Raw genomic sequence first — 21955 nt, 5'->3', positions numbered from 1 at the left:
AGTCAATTATACTTCAGTAAACCTACGGTTTTGCCCGTGTTCTCTTCCTCTTTAACCATCTGGTATGGCCAGGGAGATGGACTGTGTGAGACATGCAACAATGCTGGGAGAAAAACCTGTCCATGTGACATGCCAAGCAGTTTAGGTGGTAATTCAAGTGAGAAGGAAAAGTGTGGCTCTTAAAGCAGCAAAATGTTAAGGTTATCTTTCAATAGTGAGAAAAAGAAAACCCAATGAGCCTGCTAGACTAAGAGGCAGGTTTGAAAAGGGAAACCCCCATTTGCTTGGTGACCTAAGGAAACGTGTTCAAGTGTGTCTAGTTCTGGGACTTGGTTAACCAAGCTCACACCTTCACTCCTTCAACCACCCATGAAGGTGATTCTGGGCCCAGGGTGTGTATGAAGACATGCTCTGAAGGGAGACCACAGGCTCCTATCAAGAGCCAGCTCATAAAAAACAGAATCAAGCATTCTGGGGAACTGAGCCGTGCAACCAGGTATTAGAGAAACATCTGAAAGCAATGTTTGTTTTTTTCTATTTATCATTACGATGGTCCCACCAACTACAAAACAATGCGTAATAGAGTTATCCGGGCATTTATAAGAATTGTGTTTCAGCAAACACAACTCTTGTGACTATCTAATATTTTCACTTGCCTGGCAACCTTTGAATGATAGCCTCCAATTTTTCCTTAGACTGCCCTCTCCCATGACATGCGGTTCTAACAAGAACGTTAGCTGAGTACCTGGCTACCGCCTCAGCACAGAAGTTGAGGGCGTTACACAAGGGAGGTCACTGCACTCTCCCTATTAGAAACATTAACCTGCAGTGGAACCATAAGAAGAAAAGGTGGTCAGAGGCGAGACATTCAAAGAGTAGTGCTCCAGGGCCAGCATGAGTTCCCTGGACACTTTCTACCCTTTAGTCCATTCATTATTCAACAAATACGCAAAGCTTTGCTGCAGGCAGTGTCGTGGCAGACAAATTTTCAACCTCAAACTGTTTACACTTCAGTGAGAAGAAAACAATAAATAAGTCAAACACATAGTGTATTAGACGGTGATACATGCTACGGAAAAAAAATCAGCAGTGTTCACTGGAGCTGGAGGCTGCGATTCCAGGGCAAGACCTCACTGTAGAGAGAGAGGAGGTAGAGCGGGCAGAGCAGTTCTGAGGATTAAAGGACAGAAAGAATCCTGCAGTACAGAAAACGAGACTGAAAAGGAGCAGCCAAGGAGACAGAGGGGAAAACGACTGGAGCCAAACCATTCTGGATGCAATTGCGGATCAGCTCTTCTGCCCCAGTGATGGAACTACCTTTAGGGAGGAGCACTGAGCGTTCCTCTAGCACACATTGGAGGGAAAGTTAAAAACATGGGCACAGGCGTCATGGACTGTAGACATCCTCCTGTCGTACCTATTCTGTCAATGAAACAGGAAGCGTGATCTGAGAGAACCACCTAGAGAAGAGTAAAATGGCACAGGGACACGGAGTAGGATGCAAGGCACGTAACTGCCCTTGAGGTTGCGTTCCAACATCTGATAGCTCAACTCTGTTTTCGGTTACTCCCAGAAGACTGCCAGTAAATTCCCTTCTTTTTAAAAACTAGCAACAGTTGACTTCTGTTGTTTACAAGCAAAGATCTAATACACCAGTTCTTCCTTGAGGCCTTAAGGTTACCCCATTTTCTCACTGAAAGTCTGAGTTTAATGAAACTGATTCTGTTCTATCAGACTATGCATCTCCAGGTGCATAAGAGTCATTTGCAATGGGCCAACCAGCCAAATATGATGGGTTCCTCTACCTCTTACTGAAAGAACCAAGACGTATTGATTTATACTTATGATACCTAACTGGTAGCACTAAATCAGCATGCTAAACTGCTTAAAGAACAGCATTTCAATACATGGGAGAAAGCAGGAAGGATTGATACTGAAATTCAAGTCGCCTTAACGTTTCTTCAAACCCTCTTTTGAGTTAAACCGTCAAAGTGTCTACCAAGACAGAATGAAGACAAACACATATACAACTGTCCTTAGAGCTCAGATTAATACTTTATTACAGATTTCAGAGACTCAGGGAGGGAAACCCACGTGAAGACTGCATAGAGGGGGAAACTGGAGGCAGAGAGAACCATTCTCACACTGGATGAGACTTTAATCTGGGAATGGCATCTGAGAGGCAGTCACGCTAAGAAAGAAGATAAGTCAGACTCTCCCACAAAGAGAAACATTTCGAAGATCACATCGAAGACTGGGAATTTCCAGACCGTGAAGACTAAGATGAGTCCTCATGATATAACGTGTTGTTCCCCCTCCAGGAAATTAAGAGTTATTAAACTGCAGCAAAGACAGCTGCTTCTGAGATGAAATCAGCCTTGCGACCCCAAGAAGCAAGAGACTGAGGGTGAGGAGTCTATAACCTCCCGTGGAGATCAGCGCCACACAGCTTGTTCTTTCACACAGGTGTGCTGCCCCACCGGACACCTGAATCATGGAAAGCTCCAGACACGCACAGGAAACACGGTAAGGCTTGGTGTAAAGTGTGACCTGAAAGCAGATAGCAACAGCTTTCTCCTGGCTGACCCCTCGCTGGCTCACCCTCTGCTAGGAAGAATGAGAGAGATGCTCAGTCCTTTGGGCCAAACATACACAAACGGCCGAGAACACAAAAACCAAGTAAAAGGAAACACATGTACACATGCAAATCTCCCAAGTGGATCAGAGACATGTGTGCTACTTTGCATCATTCAGCCCTAAGGATTTTGCTTGCCAAGAACAGAACTGTGGAGAAAGCCCCATCCCATCAGTAAGACTTGCTTGGATATAATCATTAGGATAATTTCACCATCTTCCCTCACCTTAAGGTATAGCTCCATGACCCTTCTTCCTCCATCCCCTGATTTCTCAAATAGACTCTAAAAGTCTACATGGACTATGGATATACTACTTGCCAGATGCTCTTTTAAGAGGTTTAGGTGGATGAGTTAACTAAATTCTCACAAAGACTCTAAGAGGATACATGCTATTCTTGTCTTTAGTTTTCCCAGAAAAAAGAGCCTGAGGTGAAGGCGTAGATGATTCTATGCTACTAGGGGGCTTCTTGGGAGGAACAAGGCAGAGAAGTTAATCCCTTCTTGGTTCAAGGACCAATAGCTGCTCATCTCTTGGGATCATCTCCCAAGAAGCTACCTAATGACTGCTATTCAGGACAACCAGCTCTAACTTTCTGTTAGTCAACGGTTTCCCCTTGGAGGTTTGTTTCTTTTTTTTAATACTCCTTTGCTTCCAGGCCATAGGCATGTGGATGGCAGCTTGCGTCATGTCTCCCTGGGCTAACAGATAAGAGGCAGGGGCACACAGTATGTGGGTATGAGGCTATAAGCTATCAAGCTGTACCTGCATGAAATGAGTTGAAGGCTATACAAGCAGTCCCCACAGTGCTGGCTGAAATATGCACAGGAGAAGCCAGAAGAATCTGATATGCTAATTTAAATGTTTCTGATACAATTATCATGTATCCTTATTCAGATGAGAAAACTTGGGCATAAATCAGTGAAGTAATTCACACAAGGTTTCAGAAGAGATGGGTAAAACTAGGTAGTCTGGCTCCAGAATGCTCTCTCTTCACCACTGTGCTCAAGCTCCTATAGACGAACTACAATTACCCCAAAGTCTGCCAGTTGCCTCACTGCAGCTGCCCTGTTTGAGCCACAACAGTCATGAGTTCGTTGAAAAACCAGTCAGTGTAAGAAAATAAGTATCAAAGATAATGTTCACTGTGCAATGCAAAGAGGATGCGGTGAGAGAGGGCTTCAATGCACAAAACAGTGCGAGTGAATCAGTCACTGACGCTGAGCCAAAGAGAGACCTTTAATGAAACCACCCCTGGGGCCAACACATAAGAAATCTGGCTCATAAGAGCCGAGATAAATGAAAGGGAGACTAAAAAGACAAAGAAAAAAGATCGATGAAACTAAGAGCTGGCTTTTAAAAAGGTAAATAGAAAAGACAAACCTTTAGCTAGACTCATCAAGAGAAAGAGAGCGGAGAACTCAAAATTAGAAAAGGAAGGAAGGGAGAAAAGAAGAAGAAGGAAGGATGGGAAGAAATCTGGCTCTGGTAAGGGCTGACAAAAAAGAAATAAAGTTGTGTTCATGCTTGATGATACTCTCACTTCTGTAAGATCCTGAAATAATAGGGGGCAGCCACTGAGAGGAAGACAGCATCCTCTTCTTTGCTCCTCCCTGAATTTGAAGAGGAACTCCATAGGTGACTCCAGGGGTTCAGAAGAGGAAGCATCAGAGGTGTATCAAAAACCAGGAAAGTCTCTGAAAAAATTAACCCAAACAGAAGTGGAACAAATCAAAACAAACAAGAGAACTAAATCAAAGAAGCTCTAAGACTACTGAGCATTAACAGCTTGAAGCCAAGCATTTCCCCTTTCAGAATGGGTATTTCTTATGATGTGAAAGATTCAGTTCCTTGAATTCAGAAATTTTGTTGATATATTTTTTTTAAAGCAAAAATTTGAACTTGTATCTTTCCTTCTCCAACCCTGAAGGCTGGAAGGTCACAAAAGAGAGAAATTCCTGGATTGAAAGTAAGTGACGGTCTGGCAAGTAGGCTGAGTAAGGCTTGAGTTCTGATGTCACCTGCATTTCCATTAATTTAAAGTGCTAAAGTGCTAACGCCTGTTTGCTTCAAAATATGTGCTTGTCCTCTTTGTAGTAGCCCTTTAAATAGATTTTCCTTTGGCTCCACTAAAAATAGCTAGAGAAGGTCCTTTGAGAATTCCATTCTTAGTCTTAAAAAAATGCACTCTCTTCCCTGCCCCATACACATAAACAGGCCTGGAAGCAGTATCTCTTACTTCTTCCAGGGACCTCCAATCTATCAAAAACAATAAATCTTTCAGGATTAAAACAGAGCTGGTCAGGGAAACAATTTTCCCAGCCCATTTCTGCTTGTTCATTATGGGATCACCAAATATCAAGGTCTTCTTTTGGGATGAGCAGACAGTCAGGCCAAGGGCTGAACATCCAAGTGTCTACCCAGGGTCAGGCAGGTAGGGGCAGGAAAGAAATAGGCCAGGCACAATAGGGACTACTGTTGTTGTTATTCGGTTGCTAAGTTCTGTCCAACTCTTTGATTGCAAAGTTGGAACTCTTTGCAATCGAAGAGTTGGACACAGCCGGAACTGTAGCATGCCAGGCTCCTCTGTCCTCCACTATCTCCCAGAGTTTATTCAAATTCACGTCCGTTGGGTCAGGGATGCTATTTAACCATCTCAGCCTCTGCCACCAGCTTCTCCTTTTGCCTTCAGTCTTTGAACTAGGCAAACTGAAGAAGACATGCCCAGGGGGATAGGGTGTAGCTCTCACTCAGTTCCAGCCAATTGCTCACAAGAAGATTGAAGTTTTCCAAGTAAAATGACCCCTGTTAAAAATGCTGGAAACCTGTCCAAATTTTAAAAACAGCAATGCGTGGGACAACAATACCAAATAGAGCACATGTGTGGGCTGCTCTGGCTGGAGGCCCTTGTTTGCAACTTCTAGGTAAGACACAAAGATAAAGGAAGACAGACTTCCTGTCCCCTGACAGCTTATGACCCAGTAGGAGTGAGAAGCTGCACACCCTGTAAACTGTCCCCCAGGGTGAATGTGATACACATTAAAAGAGGAATAAGCAGAGGCTATGGGAGTTCAGGACAGCACAAGGGTACTTGAGGCAGAAACGATTCTTATAGGCAGCAGCATGGGAGCTGAGGCTAAAGAAAAAGGGAGACTCTGGCTGGCAGAAGCTGGGGAGGGACCTTTCCTAACACAGGGCAGGGAAGGAAAAGGTTGAGATGGGTAAGAGGTGCTTCATGCTTCTACCCAACAAATACTCAGGCATGTTCACTGTGCGCCGGGCAGTAGAGATGCAATGTGATCACAAGCGATGAAGAGGAGGCTGCAAAGTCTGAAAGTCCCAGTCCAGACAAGGCCTTGGGAGGCCATATCCAGAGTTCTGTCTTAAGAGCAGGGGGAAAGCTGCCTTTGAAGTCTTTTTTAAGCAGGGGAATCACATGTTAGGATCTGCAGTGTTCCAAGTTTCCCCAGCCACAGAGCATGCATTCTGTGGCCTGGCAGGGAGCCAGAGCTCCACCAGCCAGAGCAAGCTGGGAAGCAGTCTAGGGAAGAGATGACGACAGCTTGACCTAGGCTGGCAGTAATGGACATGGAGGAAACTGGATGGATTCACAAGATAGTGAGGGGTTAAAATCACTGGAACGATCCGTTCGGGATAGCAGTCAGTGAAGCAGAAGCCAAATACGCCTGGAGAATGTGGCCAACGTGGCTCTGTGGGGTTCTCAGGCCACACCACCCGTGGCCCAGCAGCCAAGCAATTCTGTGCCGGCAGCAGTGGGTGTCTAGTGGTTACTAGAGAGAAGAAGGTTCTGAAGCCAGGGTGTATGGCTGAGGAAAGGCTGCCAGAGAAGCTCACAGGAGCTTTTCATCTTAGAAAGCCATCATCTCAAAAGTACTGTTTTCTTTTAAATGTGCTTTATAAAATTCCACACCTATTTTGTTTGGACTAGCCTTGATGGCAAGGAAATAGGAAGCACTGCTCATGTGTTCAACAGCTCTTCAAGAAACTAAATCTTCTAGATTTGGGGTGAAAGAAGAAGGAATAGCAGAGTATCTGTAAGATATATGCTAATGTCAAGTATCCACTTCTTTACATTTTAACCTTGAGAACTTCAGAAATGATAGTGAACTACCAGGGTCCAACCTCCTTGGTGCTAAGGCCTAGCAATGATTTTCTTTATAACCACAGGCAACTTTACAGGAACCCAACTCACTCTGCATGTAGATTAAGGAAATGTAAAGAAATCCTTCATAACTTGCAGGGATGCCTGGAGGTACTCACACTAGATGGGCAACCCTTGATAACTTGTGGCAATGGAGTCTACATATTTTGATGAAGTCTCACTTGTATGCCAAGCATCTGCACCACAATATTCCGTGCATTCAACCATATTGCACTATGCATATAAATAGTGCATATTTAGTTAAAAAAAAAAAAATTCATATATAAATGAACCCACACAGTTGAAACCCATGTTGTTCAGAGGTCAACTGCAATGCCCTTCTGCCTCTGGACAACCACTCATACTCATATGCGGAAATGCAATGTAACATCTTAATGATCTCGAGAGGGGCTAGCCAACACAGTGAAGTTGGCTGTGAGCAGGGCCACGGAAATAATGCAAGTACTTCATGAGCCAAGAAATTAACCAACCCTCTGGACTTATTTTGTGTAATGAGACAATAGATTCCCTTGTATTGTATAAGCCACTGTAAACTGGATTTTCTGTTTCTTGTGGCCCAAAGCATCTCAAATGATACAGTACTTCTTTGGAGAAGCAAGAAAAGGGCTCCCTGAAAACACCCTAGGAACGAAGGAATAGTTGCTTCAAAACAGAAAAGAGACTAAGATTTATGTCTCAGGAAGTGTTTTGGGAAAACCAGCTGTGAAAAGGTATTGTTAAGAGCCACTCCAGATGTAAGGAGAGCGCTTTGGAATCCTCCCATGCAGCATAAACACTGTAATAAAGTTCCAGTGAGCCACTGTGAATGCTATGTGTGGGGATAGACAACATACTTGGAATCATAATAATATGTAAACATCAGGGAACGACCATGAAATTAGTCTTTATTACTCATCCACTCTTATTTCCTTCTACATTTATAAGACTGGGGATTTTTTTTTTTTTTTTTTTTTGCCCCCTTCCTACCTGATGAAAACAGAGACTCACATGATTGGAAGGGGAAGTCAGGAAACCAGGCTTAAAGAGGTTAAAAAATTTCCACAAGGTCCCACAGCCAGTTGGGGGCAATTTTCTTTATTATTAAAAATTCTTTGTGGGTGATTTTAGAACAAAATCATTTGCTGAACACTCAATTTAGTGAAAGGAGAATTGTAGAGACACGGGAAATCAAAACTGATTTTTTTTTTTTTTTAGTAATTACATTACACAAGTAAAATCTACTTTTTGAACTTGTTGCTCTGAGTTTCTTCTTCCTTATTTCTAATAGCCTCCTAAATTCCAATCCATTCCTCCCAAAATCATTTATCCCTCCTAGAAAACCCCTTCATATGGCCATTCTCGAGCCCAGTGATTCTCAAAAGATTGCATCTGGTTTACCGGGAAGTAAATCAGAAATGCAGATTCCCAGGCAGAGTCCAATTTAAAAGACTAAGGGTGGGGCCCAGCACTGTCCACGTAAACAAGCTCCCCAGGTGAGTGTAACTGTGCTTTGAAGCACATGACTCCAGACTGTAGGCTTGAGTCCATGTTCCAAATAGAAAACATCTAATTTTTACAGTAGATTTAAGCTGGAACAACAAAAATATGTGCAGAGCTGCCTATAATTTTTAGGTTCCCTCTGAGGTCTGAAACTGACCCAAGAGATCTGTGATTGGATGAACCCTGGTAATCATTTGCATGAGGTTTGGAGTTTTCTTTTCTTCCTTCTAAGACTTTTTCCCCTGGAATGCATTTCTAGTTGGGATTAAATACAAAATGTCTTAACTCTTCCTCCACAGCTAAAGGAAATCAATTTTAAAAAGTGTTTCAAGAGTGCTTTAAAAAGTACACAAAATATCTTCCCTTTGAACCAGACGCCTGGGACATACAGGGCAAAAGAGTAGGTAATGAGAGAAGTAAATGCCAGGTCTTCCAGCAGAACCAACCCTGAAACTAAAACTTAGAAAGGAAGCTGACTGTGAAGTAAGTGGACCAGAGGAACAATAGCTCAGGCATATCCTCGGATAAGTTTGAACCTGAGAAAATAGGAATGAAACAGACAAACCTCTTGTCCCTAGTTAACTTTCCCTTCTTGTTATATTTTAAAATAGGACAGTGTCGTAAGTGAGAATAGAGAGTTTATGTGGAATCTTAGACCTCCTCTGGGTGCCAAAAGACTTTCTTCAAACCTAAATAAATACTCCTTACTGGATTCAGCATGCATGCAGGCTAAGTCGCTTCAGTCATGTCCAACATTTTGCGACCTATGGACTATAGCCCACTACGCTTCTCTGTCCATGGGAATCTCCAGGTAAGAACACCAGAGTGGGCTGCCATGCCCTTCCCCAGAGTATCTTCCCAGCCCAGGGATCGAACCCACGTCTCTTATGTCCCCTCCATTGGCAGGCAGATGAGTAACACCACCTACTCATCTCCACAAGAGATTTTAAATCTAGAGCCGCCAGAGACCAAGAACACAGCACACTGAGAACAGGAGTCTGTGTGTCCTACCACCAGCTCTAACCAACTCCCACTTACAACCATGAGGGCAGGTCTATATGTAGATTTCTTAATGATTATATGACAAAGAACTGCCACAGAACCTCACAGGACCAAAAAAACATCGTTGTTAAGTATCAAAGATAATACAAAATGCTCCAGAAATGCTATAAAATAAATAACTCCAGCAACAAAATTGGTTTAAATTTGTTAGAAGGCAGAAAGTCAAGGTTACAACTTTAACATACACGTTCCAGCTGTACTTCTCCTTGGCTTAGGAACAAAGACTGAACTTCATGGGGTGGGAAGAGAAGAGGGTGGAACCAGAGGGACAAAGTGAAGCATCCACCAGAGATGAATAACCTCAAGGATTCAATACCCACCTTGAGGGTTTTGGATTTTTTTAATTTCTATTTATTTTTCTTTGAGGATCTCTAACGATCCTCAGGGCATTTTAAAAATGGGAAGATTCAGTTCTGGCTCTGCTGGATCACCACTGACTCTTGGTCTCTCTCAGTCCAATTAAATTCTCATCACAACTGCACAGCTTGAAATGCCTAACTTCTTTCAGCTGCTTCCTATCCTTTCTCCAGCTGCTCCCAGCAGGTATGGAGGCCTTCTAACACCCAGTGGCCATAAAGCAGTCACGAATGAGCAACACCACACATACTTGGCCAGAGGTTGTACCTAGAACTTTCTCTGTTCTGGTGCAGTCCATTCAAGTGTATAACTAACATCTAAACTAGCTTTTCCGTTTCGCAAATGCCTGACTGGGTTATGTGGAACAGGCACCACACGTCATCTCAGAGAATCTGGAATTACTTTTTAAAGCCCAGTTCTCATTATTTTCAACACACTTCATCAGGATTCTTTGACATCGGGGTTGGGGGGGGCATTCCCCTATTCTCGGTTATGCTTAATTGTTTTTGAACATACAAGTTTGACGTGGTATGGCAAGAAAAAAAATGTGGCTCAAAATAGAATACAGCAACCCTTGACTCTGCCTGACTGCTTCTCAGCAGCATGCAAACCACTCTTGTTTATTCATCATTAACATCTGAATAAATTTTATGGTAACATCTATACTCTCTCTCCAAAGTCAAGTGCTCAGTAGAAATATAGAGCTTCCTGGTAGCTCAGCTAGTAAAGAATCCACCTGCAATGCAGGAGACCCCAGTTCAATTACTGGGTCAGGAAGATCAGCTGGAGAAGGGATAGGCTACCCACTCCAGTATTCTTAGGTTTTCCTGGTGGCTCAGCTGGAAAAGAATCCATCTGCAGTGAGAATGTCCTGGGTCCAATCCCTGGGTTGGGAAGATCCCCTGAAGAAGGGAACGGCTACCCACTCCAGTATGTGGCCTGGAGAACTCCATGGACTATACAGTCCATGGGGTTGCAAAGAGTTGGACGTGACTGGGTGATTTTCAGTTTCCACTTTCACTAGTAGAAATATGAAAACAAGCCATCATAATCTCCCTCAGCAAAGTATTTACCCAAAAGACATGACTTAATGGCAGAACAATGCATGCATAAGGGCTGGATTTACAATGTATCAGTTCCACAGAATGTCGAATTTATCAATTCAGGTTAACTGTTACAGTCTGTCTTTTCTTAGACTGTAGTCTCCAGTCAAGAACATCCATCAAAGTCAAGAGAAGGTTGGAACATACACATATGCAGTGGCTGATACAACAAGGGGTATCAGCAAGGCCAATCCCAAGCAGGTCAAGCAACAGTAAACACACAAGAATTTCAAACGGTTCCAAGACTATAAGTATTCCTAGCAGGAACATCAAGTCCCCACTGACTTCCTCAGAAGGCAAATGGGCATTTGCCAATTCCTCTATTTTTTATACTACTTCAAGGGTTTTAACATACGTAACTTTTAAATTCAATGACGTTATAGAGAAGAGGGAGACTACTACCCATATTTGACAGATGAAGAAACTACGGAATTGAGAGGTCAGTGGCTTGTCCAGGGCTAGTTAAGTGGCTTGTTAAGAATAGAATGAACTTTAGAATTCAGGCCTCTTTATTTCAAATCCAAGGTCTCTTGGAAATATGGTAACATATTCCTGTTTGCCCTCAATCATCACAAGAACATGTAACTGCTGAAAACTCTGCTTTGTGATCTGGTAACATGGACGACACACTTCTTGACTTCGATCATCACAAGGCCTGGCCATATGGGAGCCTCCTCAGCCTACCCTGCAAAGCACCCCCGGGTTGTGCTGCTGTGACCCACTGGAGTTAACATTTCACAGATTTCTTTCCTATGCCTTCAGCATCCCTGATGCAACAGTGAGAAAGGGAAACATAAGCAGAACCAAAATCAGTTTCTGTGCTAAGATAAGAACTTTCCAGGGCTGAAGAAAGACGGGCAATCAGTCGTAAACCTACTTTGCCAAGTGGTTCATTAGCAGCTGTAACATCTGCCGGTTTTTCTCTGGGAGCCGATGAACAAGGCTGTGGATTTCAGAGACCCGAGACTCCTGGTTCTCCAGCTCTGCAAAGGAAGGAGGGAGGTAACACTGGATCAGAGTTACAGCTAAATCAGTTTGCAAGACAAAAATCAGTGGAAAATAAAAGTGGGGCACAAGAGAGAGAAGATTTCTCACAGATAAGACCCTGTTCTGTGTACTCATGACTAGACTGACTGGATCTAGAAGTGCTTTTAATAATGGTTTCCCTGACAAAGTTCATGAAAAAATAAGACTGTCCAAAAAATCAAGCCAAGACGATGACATAAGGAAATGGAACCTCCTCACTCAGGAGTGGGAATAAATTTGAGAGTGGCTGGCTCCCTAGAGTGGCAACTTTGTTTCAAGGAAGGAAGGAACTTTATACACTCATTAAGTGATGAACAAATTGTACCTGAACAACACTGCAAGGGTCTCAAATATCAAAATAACATCTCAAGACTGCATCAAAGACATCAAAGGAAATGTCCAGTTATTTCCAAGTCACATGAAACAACCAGCCATGGAGAAGAAAGGAATGGCAGATAAAATAAGGAAATGTTTCTGCCAACCTGTAACCTAAATCGTGATCTGTCACATTCTAATGGTTGCACTTGGGTACGTGGCTTCATGTCTCTGGGAAACAGATTGATGGCACTCACCACACCTATTTATAGCTCTGAGGTGAGTTTTAATTAAAGAATGGTTGCTATGAGTTTGAAATTTCTCTGAGAAAGAAATCACATAAACACCATCTTTACTTTCAGCCTTCTCCCAGGTCTTTCTCCTGTTTTATGGGGGCCACTCTGCATGGATAAGGCCACCAGGACACAAGGTATTCTTTAAAGAGGCCAGTAGCAGCTACCAGTGTAAACAAACTCAGATGGCTTAAAGGAAGCAAGGAAAAGCACATACTACGGACATAACAGCACGGTGGGGATTTGTGCCAGATTTAAATCTGATAGAGAATCTTACTTCCCCTTACAGGAGCCCTGCCCCACGTAGAAAGATTCCAGTATGCTTAGGGTAGCTTGCACCTAATCCCTATGTATTTTAATACCAGTAATATAACGCCCAGGCTTGTATGATATAGCTGAAGACTGACCAGAAGCTGTAAATGCCAGCCATGATGGAAAAGAGGACTGAGAAGTTATATAAACGGTGTCGGATTCAGGGAAACATCCCGTGCTCAATTTAGGTAATGGGCAAAGTCTGAGTCGTTCCGAAAAATGTTACCTCCAGGGCCGGCAAAGGCCCCAGGAGTTAGAACTCCAATAATCAAAACTACAAAGTCAAATTTGCTTTTTTCACCTCACCCCTTCCCTGTACCACTACCCCCCAAGTACTCACTTCTGAAGCTTTTCCCCTCTACTGTAAACTCAGTACGCTCACAGGGTCCTTAGCAAAACCCGACTGGGTTTGCTTTCATTCTGTGACAATCTTATGAGTGTGAATGTGGGTAGTTTACATACAGAATACAAGGGGTTAGGTAATACTTATTTGGGGATACTTTTCTTTGAAATAGACAAATTTATTCCCTTTCCCTTAAAATTGTGGCAAATAGAAAACTTACTTGCTGCTTTAATGAAACTTCTTTGAAACTGGTACATCATGAGTGGTCCTGGAAGCATTCTGGAATAAAAGGATATACACTAGTCAGTTTAACAAAAGCAATCCTATTCCCACTACCCACTGTGTTACATTTCTCAAAGACAAAGATCATGGGCAAACAAAAGCAACTCAGTTTAGTTCAACTTAGTTTCCCCTTTGAGAGGGTCCTGAGATTTCACCTGAAATGTTCATTCTTTCTCCTTTTTTAAGGGAACAGACAAAACTTACGTTTCACAGTCACAAACCAGAAAAGTGCTAATGCAGAAGTCTAGCACAAACTGAGAGATTTCCTTTTCAGTCAATGACTCACCCACAACAAGAGCATTTTAAGATGTGCCTGAAATACAGGCAACTAACCCAACATTTGCAATCATCAGCTCTTAAACTCTTGTCTTCCTGGCAGCTTGTTATTAATCACTTCATCTGGAAACACTATGAGAGACTTTTGTAGGGGTTTTTATAGCAAATTCACTATGGAGTATTGCTCCAGTATGCCAAAGGGTTAGAACCCTTAGTATTAGGCATGACATAATCAAATTTTACCTGCTATCATAAAAAATATATATATTTTATACATACTATTAGCTAATCAATATCAAGATGCACAGATAAGTGCACAGATAACCTCTAGCATCTAGGCTTTATGTAATCTATTATGGTAATATTTGGAATATGTTTAACTGTAAACTTGAGTATTTTTACTGATAGTCCAAACAATAAGCTTCTCAACAGATTATCTATGGTCCTTGGTTCAGATTTCATTTTATTTTCATTGGATCCCCTGATTCAACTCTTAGTCATCACTTACATGACATCTTATTCTTGATACCAAGAGCCTCCCAGCAATTCCCCAACAGCCAATAAAACTGGCATCACCAATTCCTTTTCTGTGGCTTTCGAGCCAAGTAAATCTTAACAAACTTGTACAAATGCTTATGTAATTCACCATTATAGTTCTCCTCTTTCTTTATGACTAGACCCCCCACTTTCCTGTTCAAGAGGGACCACAGTGGAGAACTATAGCATCCCTATGCTTCACATCTAGCATGCCTTTCAGTCTACTTGGAAACTGAGATGTGAGCAGCTAGTCAATCACCCACTCCCTTAATAACCAAGGGAAGGGTAGGAGGCAGCAGGAGTAACACATGTATTATTACAAGAAAAGCAGTCTTCTTGTCAATGAAGTCATATTTTCCAATCTAAGCAGAAGGAGTTAAAAAGGAGTACCATTAAAGTTCTCATTTTTAAGGAGCAACATTAGCAATACACTGTATCCATGCAAGGTGCAGAACTCTCAGAATACACAGGGTATGTAATCACGCATTCTCAACACAATGGGATCCGTGATTCCTTGTTTTCTTAGCTGATTACCCAAGCATTACAGGAAATACCATATTTGAGGCTCTGTTAAAGGCTGATCATCAGAGTAGCTTCTCAAAAAGAGCAAAGCTTCCTAAATCACTCATGGCACCGTTGCACAATGGCAATCCATCAACTCTGGATAATTTATAATTGGTTTGACCAGCTGAGCTAATTGCACCCACACATAAGCTGTTTCCACATCTCAAACTCCCACCCAACAGTCCTCTGGAGGCTGAAAATAAAACTGCTTTCTTCTTGATTGCATGATAACAAGCTGGCACCATGCCCTGCAAATGGAAAGTCCCTACCTTAGGTAGGTCTTCAAAGCGCTAGTGATGGTCTTTATCTCCCACTCGGCACAGATATCCATTTCTGTTTCAGAAGCTGTTTTGGGGTCTAAAGAGAAGACAAGACAATGGGTAAAACAGAGCAGAAAATATAGCTAAAAGACAACCATACATAAAAGCATTCAACCTCCCTACTAAACAAGGAAATCCAAAGTAAAAACAAAAATGACAGCTAGTTTTTCCTGACGGAATTATAAAACTGTTTAAAAATCCAAATATCTACTGTTGGCAAAAATGCAGTGAAACTGATCCTCTCAGAAACTGCTGGACGCAGATGAATTAGTGCAAGAGATGTGAGAAGAAATTTGGCAATATATATCAAGTCCTAAAAATGTTTATACACTTTGAAACAGTAATCCCACTTCTCACAACCCATCCTCAGGAAATTAGATAAGACATGAGAAAGTTACATACACTCAAAATGTCCAACCTACACTACTCTTGATAACACCAGAATACATTTTAAAAGAACAACCTAAACAGTCAATGATAGAATGATTAAATTAATCGTGGTCTATTCCTGATGGAATAGCATGCTACATTTACATGAAAATGATAACTACATTGCAAAATGGAAAATGCCTGAATTATCATGCAAAGTCAAGCAAAAAAAAAAAAGATTTAAAGTTTTGTGAGAAACTCAAATGAATGAAAGCTGAAAGACAATATTGTAAAAAGAAAAGCGTGGTTGGAGAGTGGCAGAATTGTGTTTTTTTTTTTTAAACTATGACTTGATTCCATTACTTATATATCTTAAATTGCCCTAAACCAAGATGTGGGAAAAAAAAAAAAAAAAAACACCATAATTATATCAACTCCTGATCATTTCTTCGTTTCTTCTGTGTATACTTCCAAACAAATCTGTGTATTTCAGATAAATGTATACTGTAAAAGAAGAGATAATTCTTGTAGTCTTTCTGAGCAACACACAGGCAGGCAAGAGAGGCAGAGGCTGGGAAACATGAACTGTTTCATAAACCAGCAGAAACCTGGATTCTGGCTGGCAAGAAGTCAGAAGCACAGTCTCTCAGTGCATTGAATGGACAATCCAACTTCTAGCAATTTGCCTCCCAGCTCCCATTGCCATTTCTTTCTGCACAGCAGTTCAGTTCATTTTTAGCTGGGCTGCTACCCTTTTCTTACACCTACTCCCCATGCTCAGGTGAGGCCCCAGTCTTCCAGGTTGGGGGGTGGGGAGAGGATGAGATGTCTCTGAACCCGGGGACTGGTTCAGGGATGGTCCAAGACCTAAGCCAGGCCAGTCAGCATGAAGTCCAGGACTTCTCTAGGAAAGAAGAAAAGGCACTCGCTGTGCACCTGGGGGATGATACTGCTGCTCTGAATGCCACCACGTGGAGCCTGAGAGTACAGTCTGACAGACAAAGCCACGGGGAAAGGCTGAGAGTCTGGATGACATGGTTTGAGCCCCTGTAGATCACCATGCCTTTTTAATCAAATGAGCCAAAAAAGTCCCTTTTTGCTTAAGCCAGTTAAGGTCAGGTTCTCTGTTCTTTACAATCCAAAGAGGTCTAAATGCTGTAGCAGGTAAATGGAGACAGCAACCAGACTCTCTCTTTCTGGACAGTCTCAGAAGAAAAGAGGATCCTCCTGCAGGACCCACAGCCTTGCAGCTGGAAATGAGTCCACAGGTGGGCATGACACATTTTCCATTTACTTTCATCCTAGTAAGAAGAGGTCAAAAATCATGAGTGGCTTAAGGATTTAGGCCCTAATCCCCAAGTAAGGGCACAAATCCAGTTGGTATCTACTGCTCTCAGTGTGTTCTGACAGGGCCCTGGTTCAGTAAATGTTTGGCTCCGAATGGCATAACATTAATTCTTTTCTGGCTTTGCCATCTTACACTCCCTTAACGGTTAGTTTCTTCCTGTGGAAGTGTAGGTACCAAACAACTTTGCTTACCATGACCTTCCTCCCTCCCCATCCCCAAGACACATGGAAAGCTGCCACAGTGCATGGTTCTTGGAGGCAAGACAAACGTTACTGTACATTTTTCTGAGGAACAAACCAACTTCTACCCAAGAACAGTGAACATGACACTAAATAAGCAGCAGTTGGCAGGTCTGGGAGTTGTGAACTGTTCCATGAACCACATTTAGCAAACTAATGATTAGCTTCCACTTATTCGGGCTCTGTAACCATAGGAATATTGTGTAACATTACAGAGAGGAGAGTCAAATTACAGCCAGGCTAAAGGGCTTTTTATAGCACTGATGAGGCAAAGTTCATAACTTGAGTACGTTCATTTTAATTCATTTAATGTCCAAACTAAATTGAATACAGCCTCCCAAACTACCCCATTTTCAGAAAGAACTGATACCCCTCCCTACCAAAGTGCCCCTCACTTACGGAAGCTTTCTGGCAGCACCTGCATATGATACAGAGACATAATTGACAATTTCCTTCATAACTCAGCACATTTCTTTCCACCAGGTCACTTGCTGATTGTGGACTTAGTAACACTGACCTAAGCTAGAGGAGCAGTCCAATGTACAGAAAGGTATCACATAGGTAGAGGCATTTCCTCTTCAACCTACTCCCTGCATGAATTCAGAAAAGTAGGAGATATGGGTTGGAAGTGATGGTTACAAGGGGGGAATGGTCTTAGAAATGTCATACTGGATCACAGAAGATCCAGTGATCCACTGTTGTGCTGTTGACAAAGTTACTAGGGATCTTCTGGGTGAAGGGATTAGGAAAGTCACCAATACATGACTAATCTCCTAATGCTACATTATAATGTATGCATATTAAAATATTTTCTCTTTAACTGTGAAGGTAATACACGCATGGGGTAAAAAAAAAAAAAAAAAAAAACACACACACAAAACAAATACATATACATCAAAAGCAAAACTTCCCCTGCTAGAGGTGACTCAATACCAGTTTTGTCACCAACACAGTATGCTAAGGCTAATGCTAAGTCGCTTCAGTCGTGTTCAACTCTGTGCAACCCCATAGACGGCAGCCCACCAGGCTCCGCTGTCCCTGGGATTCTCCAGGCAAGAATACTGGAGTGGGTTGCCATTTCCTTCTCCAATGCATGAAAGAGAGAGTGAAGTCGCTCCAATGCATGAAAGTGAAGTCACTCAGTTGTGTCCGACTCTTAGCGACCCCATGGACTGCAGCCCACCAGGCTCCTCTGTCCATAGATTTTCCAGGCAAGAGTACTGGAGTGGGGTGCCATTGCCTTCTCTGCCAATATAGTATATTAACGCATGTATATGGAATTTAGACAGGGTAATGACGATCCTACAATCAAGGCAGCAAAAGAGATACAAATGTAAAGAACAGACTTTTGGACTATGTGGGAGAAGGCGAAGGTGGGATGATTTGAGAGAATAGCACTGAAACATGTATATTACCATATGTAAAACAGATGACCAGTGTAAGTTCAATGCATGTAGCAGGGCACTCAAAGTCAGTGCTCTGGGACAACACAGAGGGATGGGATGGGGAGTGAGGTGGGAGGGGGGTTCAGGTTGGGGGGACACATGTGCACCCGTGGGTGATTCATGTCGATGTATGGCAAAAAAAAGCACAATATTATAAAGAAATTATCTCCCAATTAAAATAAATTAATTAATTAAAAACAAAATACCAGCTTTGTGCATGTGTATGTGACCTCTAGCAGTATGTACATGAACAAGCAGTTAAGTGACTATGTACAGCTTTCTAAAACCACAAATGGAAGCGCCCTCTAGACGCCATTCTGCGCACTGCTATTTTCATTTCATAATATCTTAAGAAATACTTTCCTATTAGTAGGCAAAGGTATCTAACTCACAGTACTTCACTGTACCATACTTAACGCCCCCATTCAAAGAGATTCAGGTTGTTCCCTAGATTTTGCTATGGTAAACAATGATATAAACCACTGTTCCCTTGTAGATTATCTTACCTACAGAAAAAATTCCTCTAAGTGGAATTTCTGAGTCAAAAAGAAAGTGCATTTTTAATTTTGAAAGATACTGTTCAACTACCTCTCAGAGGTTATACCATTACATTTAAGAATGAGTGTGACTCCCTCAATTCCTTGACAACAATGAAGAATCAAACAATTTGATCTTAGTCACTCTGATAGGTTAAAGAAAAACAGGTCATCTACTTTAATTTGCATTTCTGTCTGAGCAGGAAAATTGAGAATCCTCTCTTGCATGTGTGTTTTAAAGTCAAATTTACTGAAGTATAACTCACCTTTTTAAAGTATACAGTTCCATGATTTTTGACAAATATATATATTCATGTAACCACTGCCACAATCAAGATATAAGTCATTTTCCTCACACCCTCTCCAAACTCTCTTGTGCCTCTTTCTCCACAGTCACTCCCCTCCCTCCATCTCCAGCCCCTGGCAACCCCTTTCCATGGCATAATACTCATGAAATTCACCATGTTCCTGCATATACAAGTAGTTCAATCCTTTTATTACTGAGTAGTTTTCAATTTTATGGGCATATCCACTGCCTAGTTGAAGGAATTTGTGCTGTTTTCAATTTTTGACTGTTATGAATAAAGCTGCTATAAATACTTGCAATGGGTCTTATGAACTACTTTTTTGTCTCCTGAGTAAATACTCAGGGGTAGAACTGGGTAAAAATATGTAGGAGTAGGTCATATGGTAAATATGTTCAACTTTATCAAACCTATCAAATGGTTTCCAAAATAGCTGGGCTACTTTGCATTTGCAGGAGCCAACAGGAGAACTCTAGTTGCTGCATATATTTGTCAACCCATGATACAACCATGTGTTTAATTTTGAAATTTTAGCTCTATTAGGTATGTAGAAATAACTCATTTTTAAAATTTGATTTTCCTTAATGACTAATGATGTTGGTCATCTTTTTATGTGCTTTTTGGTCATCTATATATTTTCTCTGGTGAACTATTTGTTTAAATCTCGTGTCCATTTTAAAAACTGAATTGCAAGTTATTTTTAATACATTCAGGCTATAAATCATTATTAAGATATATATTTTACAAATATTTTCCCTTGATCTGTAACTTGTCTTTTCTTTTTCCTAATATATTTTAAAGAGCAGATTTTTTAAAAAAAGGATAAGGTTCAGTTAATCAGATTTTTCTTTCATGGTTCCCGCTTTTTGTGTTCTAGCCAAGAAATCTTTTCTAAAACAAGATAGCAAAGATAGATTCTCTCCTAAATCTTGAAGTTTAACAGTTTTATCTCTTAGGTTTAGGATCATTTGCCTATTTTGAGTCAATTTCTGTACATAGTTTAAGATAAGGGTTGAATTTCTTTTTCCTCATATAGATGTCCAATTACGTTAGTACCATTCGTTGAAAGGACTGTCGTTTCCCCCACTAAACTACTTTGACATCTTTATCCAAATTAAATGACCATATATATGTGGACCCTATTTCTGGATTCTCTTGCCTGTTCCACTGATCTATATGTCATTCCTTACCATACAGTCTTGAATTTCCTGCATATAAACATTAGTTGTATTTTGTTTTTTGTCTTTTTCTAAAATCTTGAGTCTTTCACAATATTCATTCTCCATTACATCTTTGAGAAAGATATTTATGTAAATATACTATCTTCGCTAAGAATACTATCCTTTAAGTCTAAAGAATTAAGATTTTTTTCTGTTTATCCTATAGGCAATTCTTTCAAGACTAGATTCGATGCTTAGCAACTTGATAAGCAAATCTGTTTATCAAATTATTTTCTGATTATAAAAGCTGTACCTCTTAAAAACTTTAATCATTTTCCATATCTAGTGCTTAAGAATCCAGAATATCTATAGCCACATCTGTTCTAAGACCCAAATGCTGTTGCTGTCTCATGTCTCTGTCTTAGAAGAACCTGCCTGAAGCATCCCTGTAAGCAAAGGTGACGGTGGGTGGAGCAGAGAAGAAGGGGAGTGTCCATCTGTGGCCTCCGTTCTCTAGGAACTTGGGACTGTGGTGAATAGTGCCCTTACTAGCTCTCAGATGGGTCAATCCTCCATCCAAACAGTATACTAGCTCCCAGTTCTGGTCAGCATTTGTCTGCTCTCCTTTACTGTTGAGTAAAATTGGAAGTGCACAATGTCAGGGCTTCTTCTCTGCTAGTCTTCAAAGATTTGGGGCCGTTTCTGCAAGCCTTTACATCTTAGAAGTTGTCATAAGCATATCTATTACTTCAGCATTTCTTCAGAAAGAAGCTTTGCTTGCTTTTATTTATGATACTCTGTGAAGGGTGTGAGAAAGGAAAGGCACAGAAAAAAGGCCCCAGAGGAGTCAGAAGGATGGTTCATGGTTGGATCAGAGTTCAGAGAGTGAGGCACGCTACTGTGACCTGGTGCTTTAAAGCATAGCAATTCAAACCTTCCATGTGTTCTCTGTAGCACTAACCTTAAATATTAGTTAAAAAAAAAACAAACCCAAAAGACAAAACAGGATAAAGTTACAGGATAAGAAGAAAAAAAAGAGCAACACTAAACTTGCATTCCCTCAACATCACTGTGAGAAACTATAAAGACACACACACACACACACACACACACATACACACATACACACACACACAGGGACAGAAAGTTTCAACAGCACAGAAAATAAGGCTCACAATCAACATTCTACTTGTCCCTAGAGGATCATCCACCAGGCAGAGTTTAGGAGAAGCCCAGAGGAAGACCCACCTTGGGGAACTATGTGATGGGTGACTGTTTTCTGCCCGCTCTGAGGTACAGCCCACACTACCCCAGGGAGGGGGGCCACGCTGCGCTGCACCCATCCCACCACAGCACAGCTCAGTGTCGAGACTGCAATCCAGGCAGTGAGATGAGACTGTGACAGAAGTGGAGGTGTGTCTGCTTATACAAAAGGAAGTGAATTCAGGAGGGGAAAGTTCTAGAACA

The 21955-nt window shown here is 41.6% G+C and overlaps 1 protein-coding gene across 10 annotated transcripts in view; it reads right to left on the bottom strand.

The window, feature by feature from the left end:
- Positions 1-21955, bottom strand: part of ARHGAP26 (Rho GTPase activating protein 26) — a 475560-nt gene that overhangs the window by 150117 nt on the left and 303488 nt on the right. For 9 of the 10 annotated variants that reach the window (XM_086412177.1, XM_086412175.1, XM_086412178.1 and 6 more), the window contains exons 15-17: positions 15036-15123; positions 13328-13386; positions 11696-11801 (exon numbers count right to left, since the gene is read on the bottom strand). In XM_086412177.1, coding sequence (XP_086268303.1) covers positions 11696-11801; positions 13328-13386; positions 15036-15123 — 253 coding nt within the window. Of the gene's footprint in view, positions 1-11309; positions 11586-11695; positions 11802-13327; positions 13387-15035; positions 15124-21955 lie in introns of those variants that run through there. The other variant, XM_086412183.1, reaches the window with a different exon arrangement.

The sequence above is a fragment of the Bos grunniens genome, chromosome 7 (assembly GCF_055505025.1).
Source record: "Bos grunniens cultivar Pamir isolate PY7600 chromosome 7, Bosgru_T2T1.0, whole genome shotgun sequence".
In the NCBI taxonomy this organism is placed as follows: Eukaryota; Metazoa; Chordata; class Mammalia; order Artiodactyla; family Bovidae; genus Bos; species Bos grunniens.
This window is presented reverse-complemented; position numbering and strand designations above follow the sequence as displayed.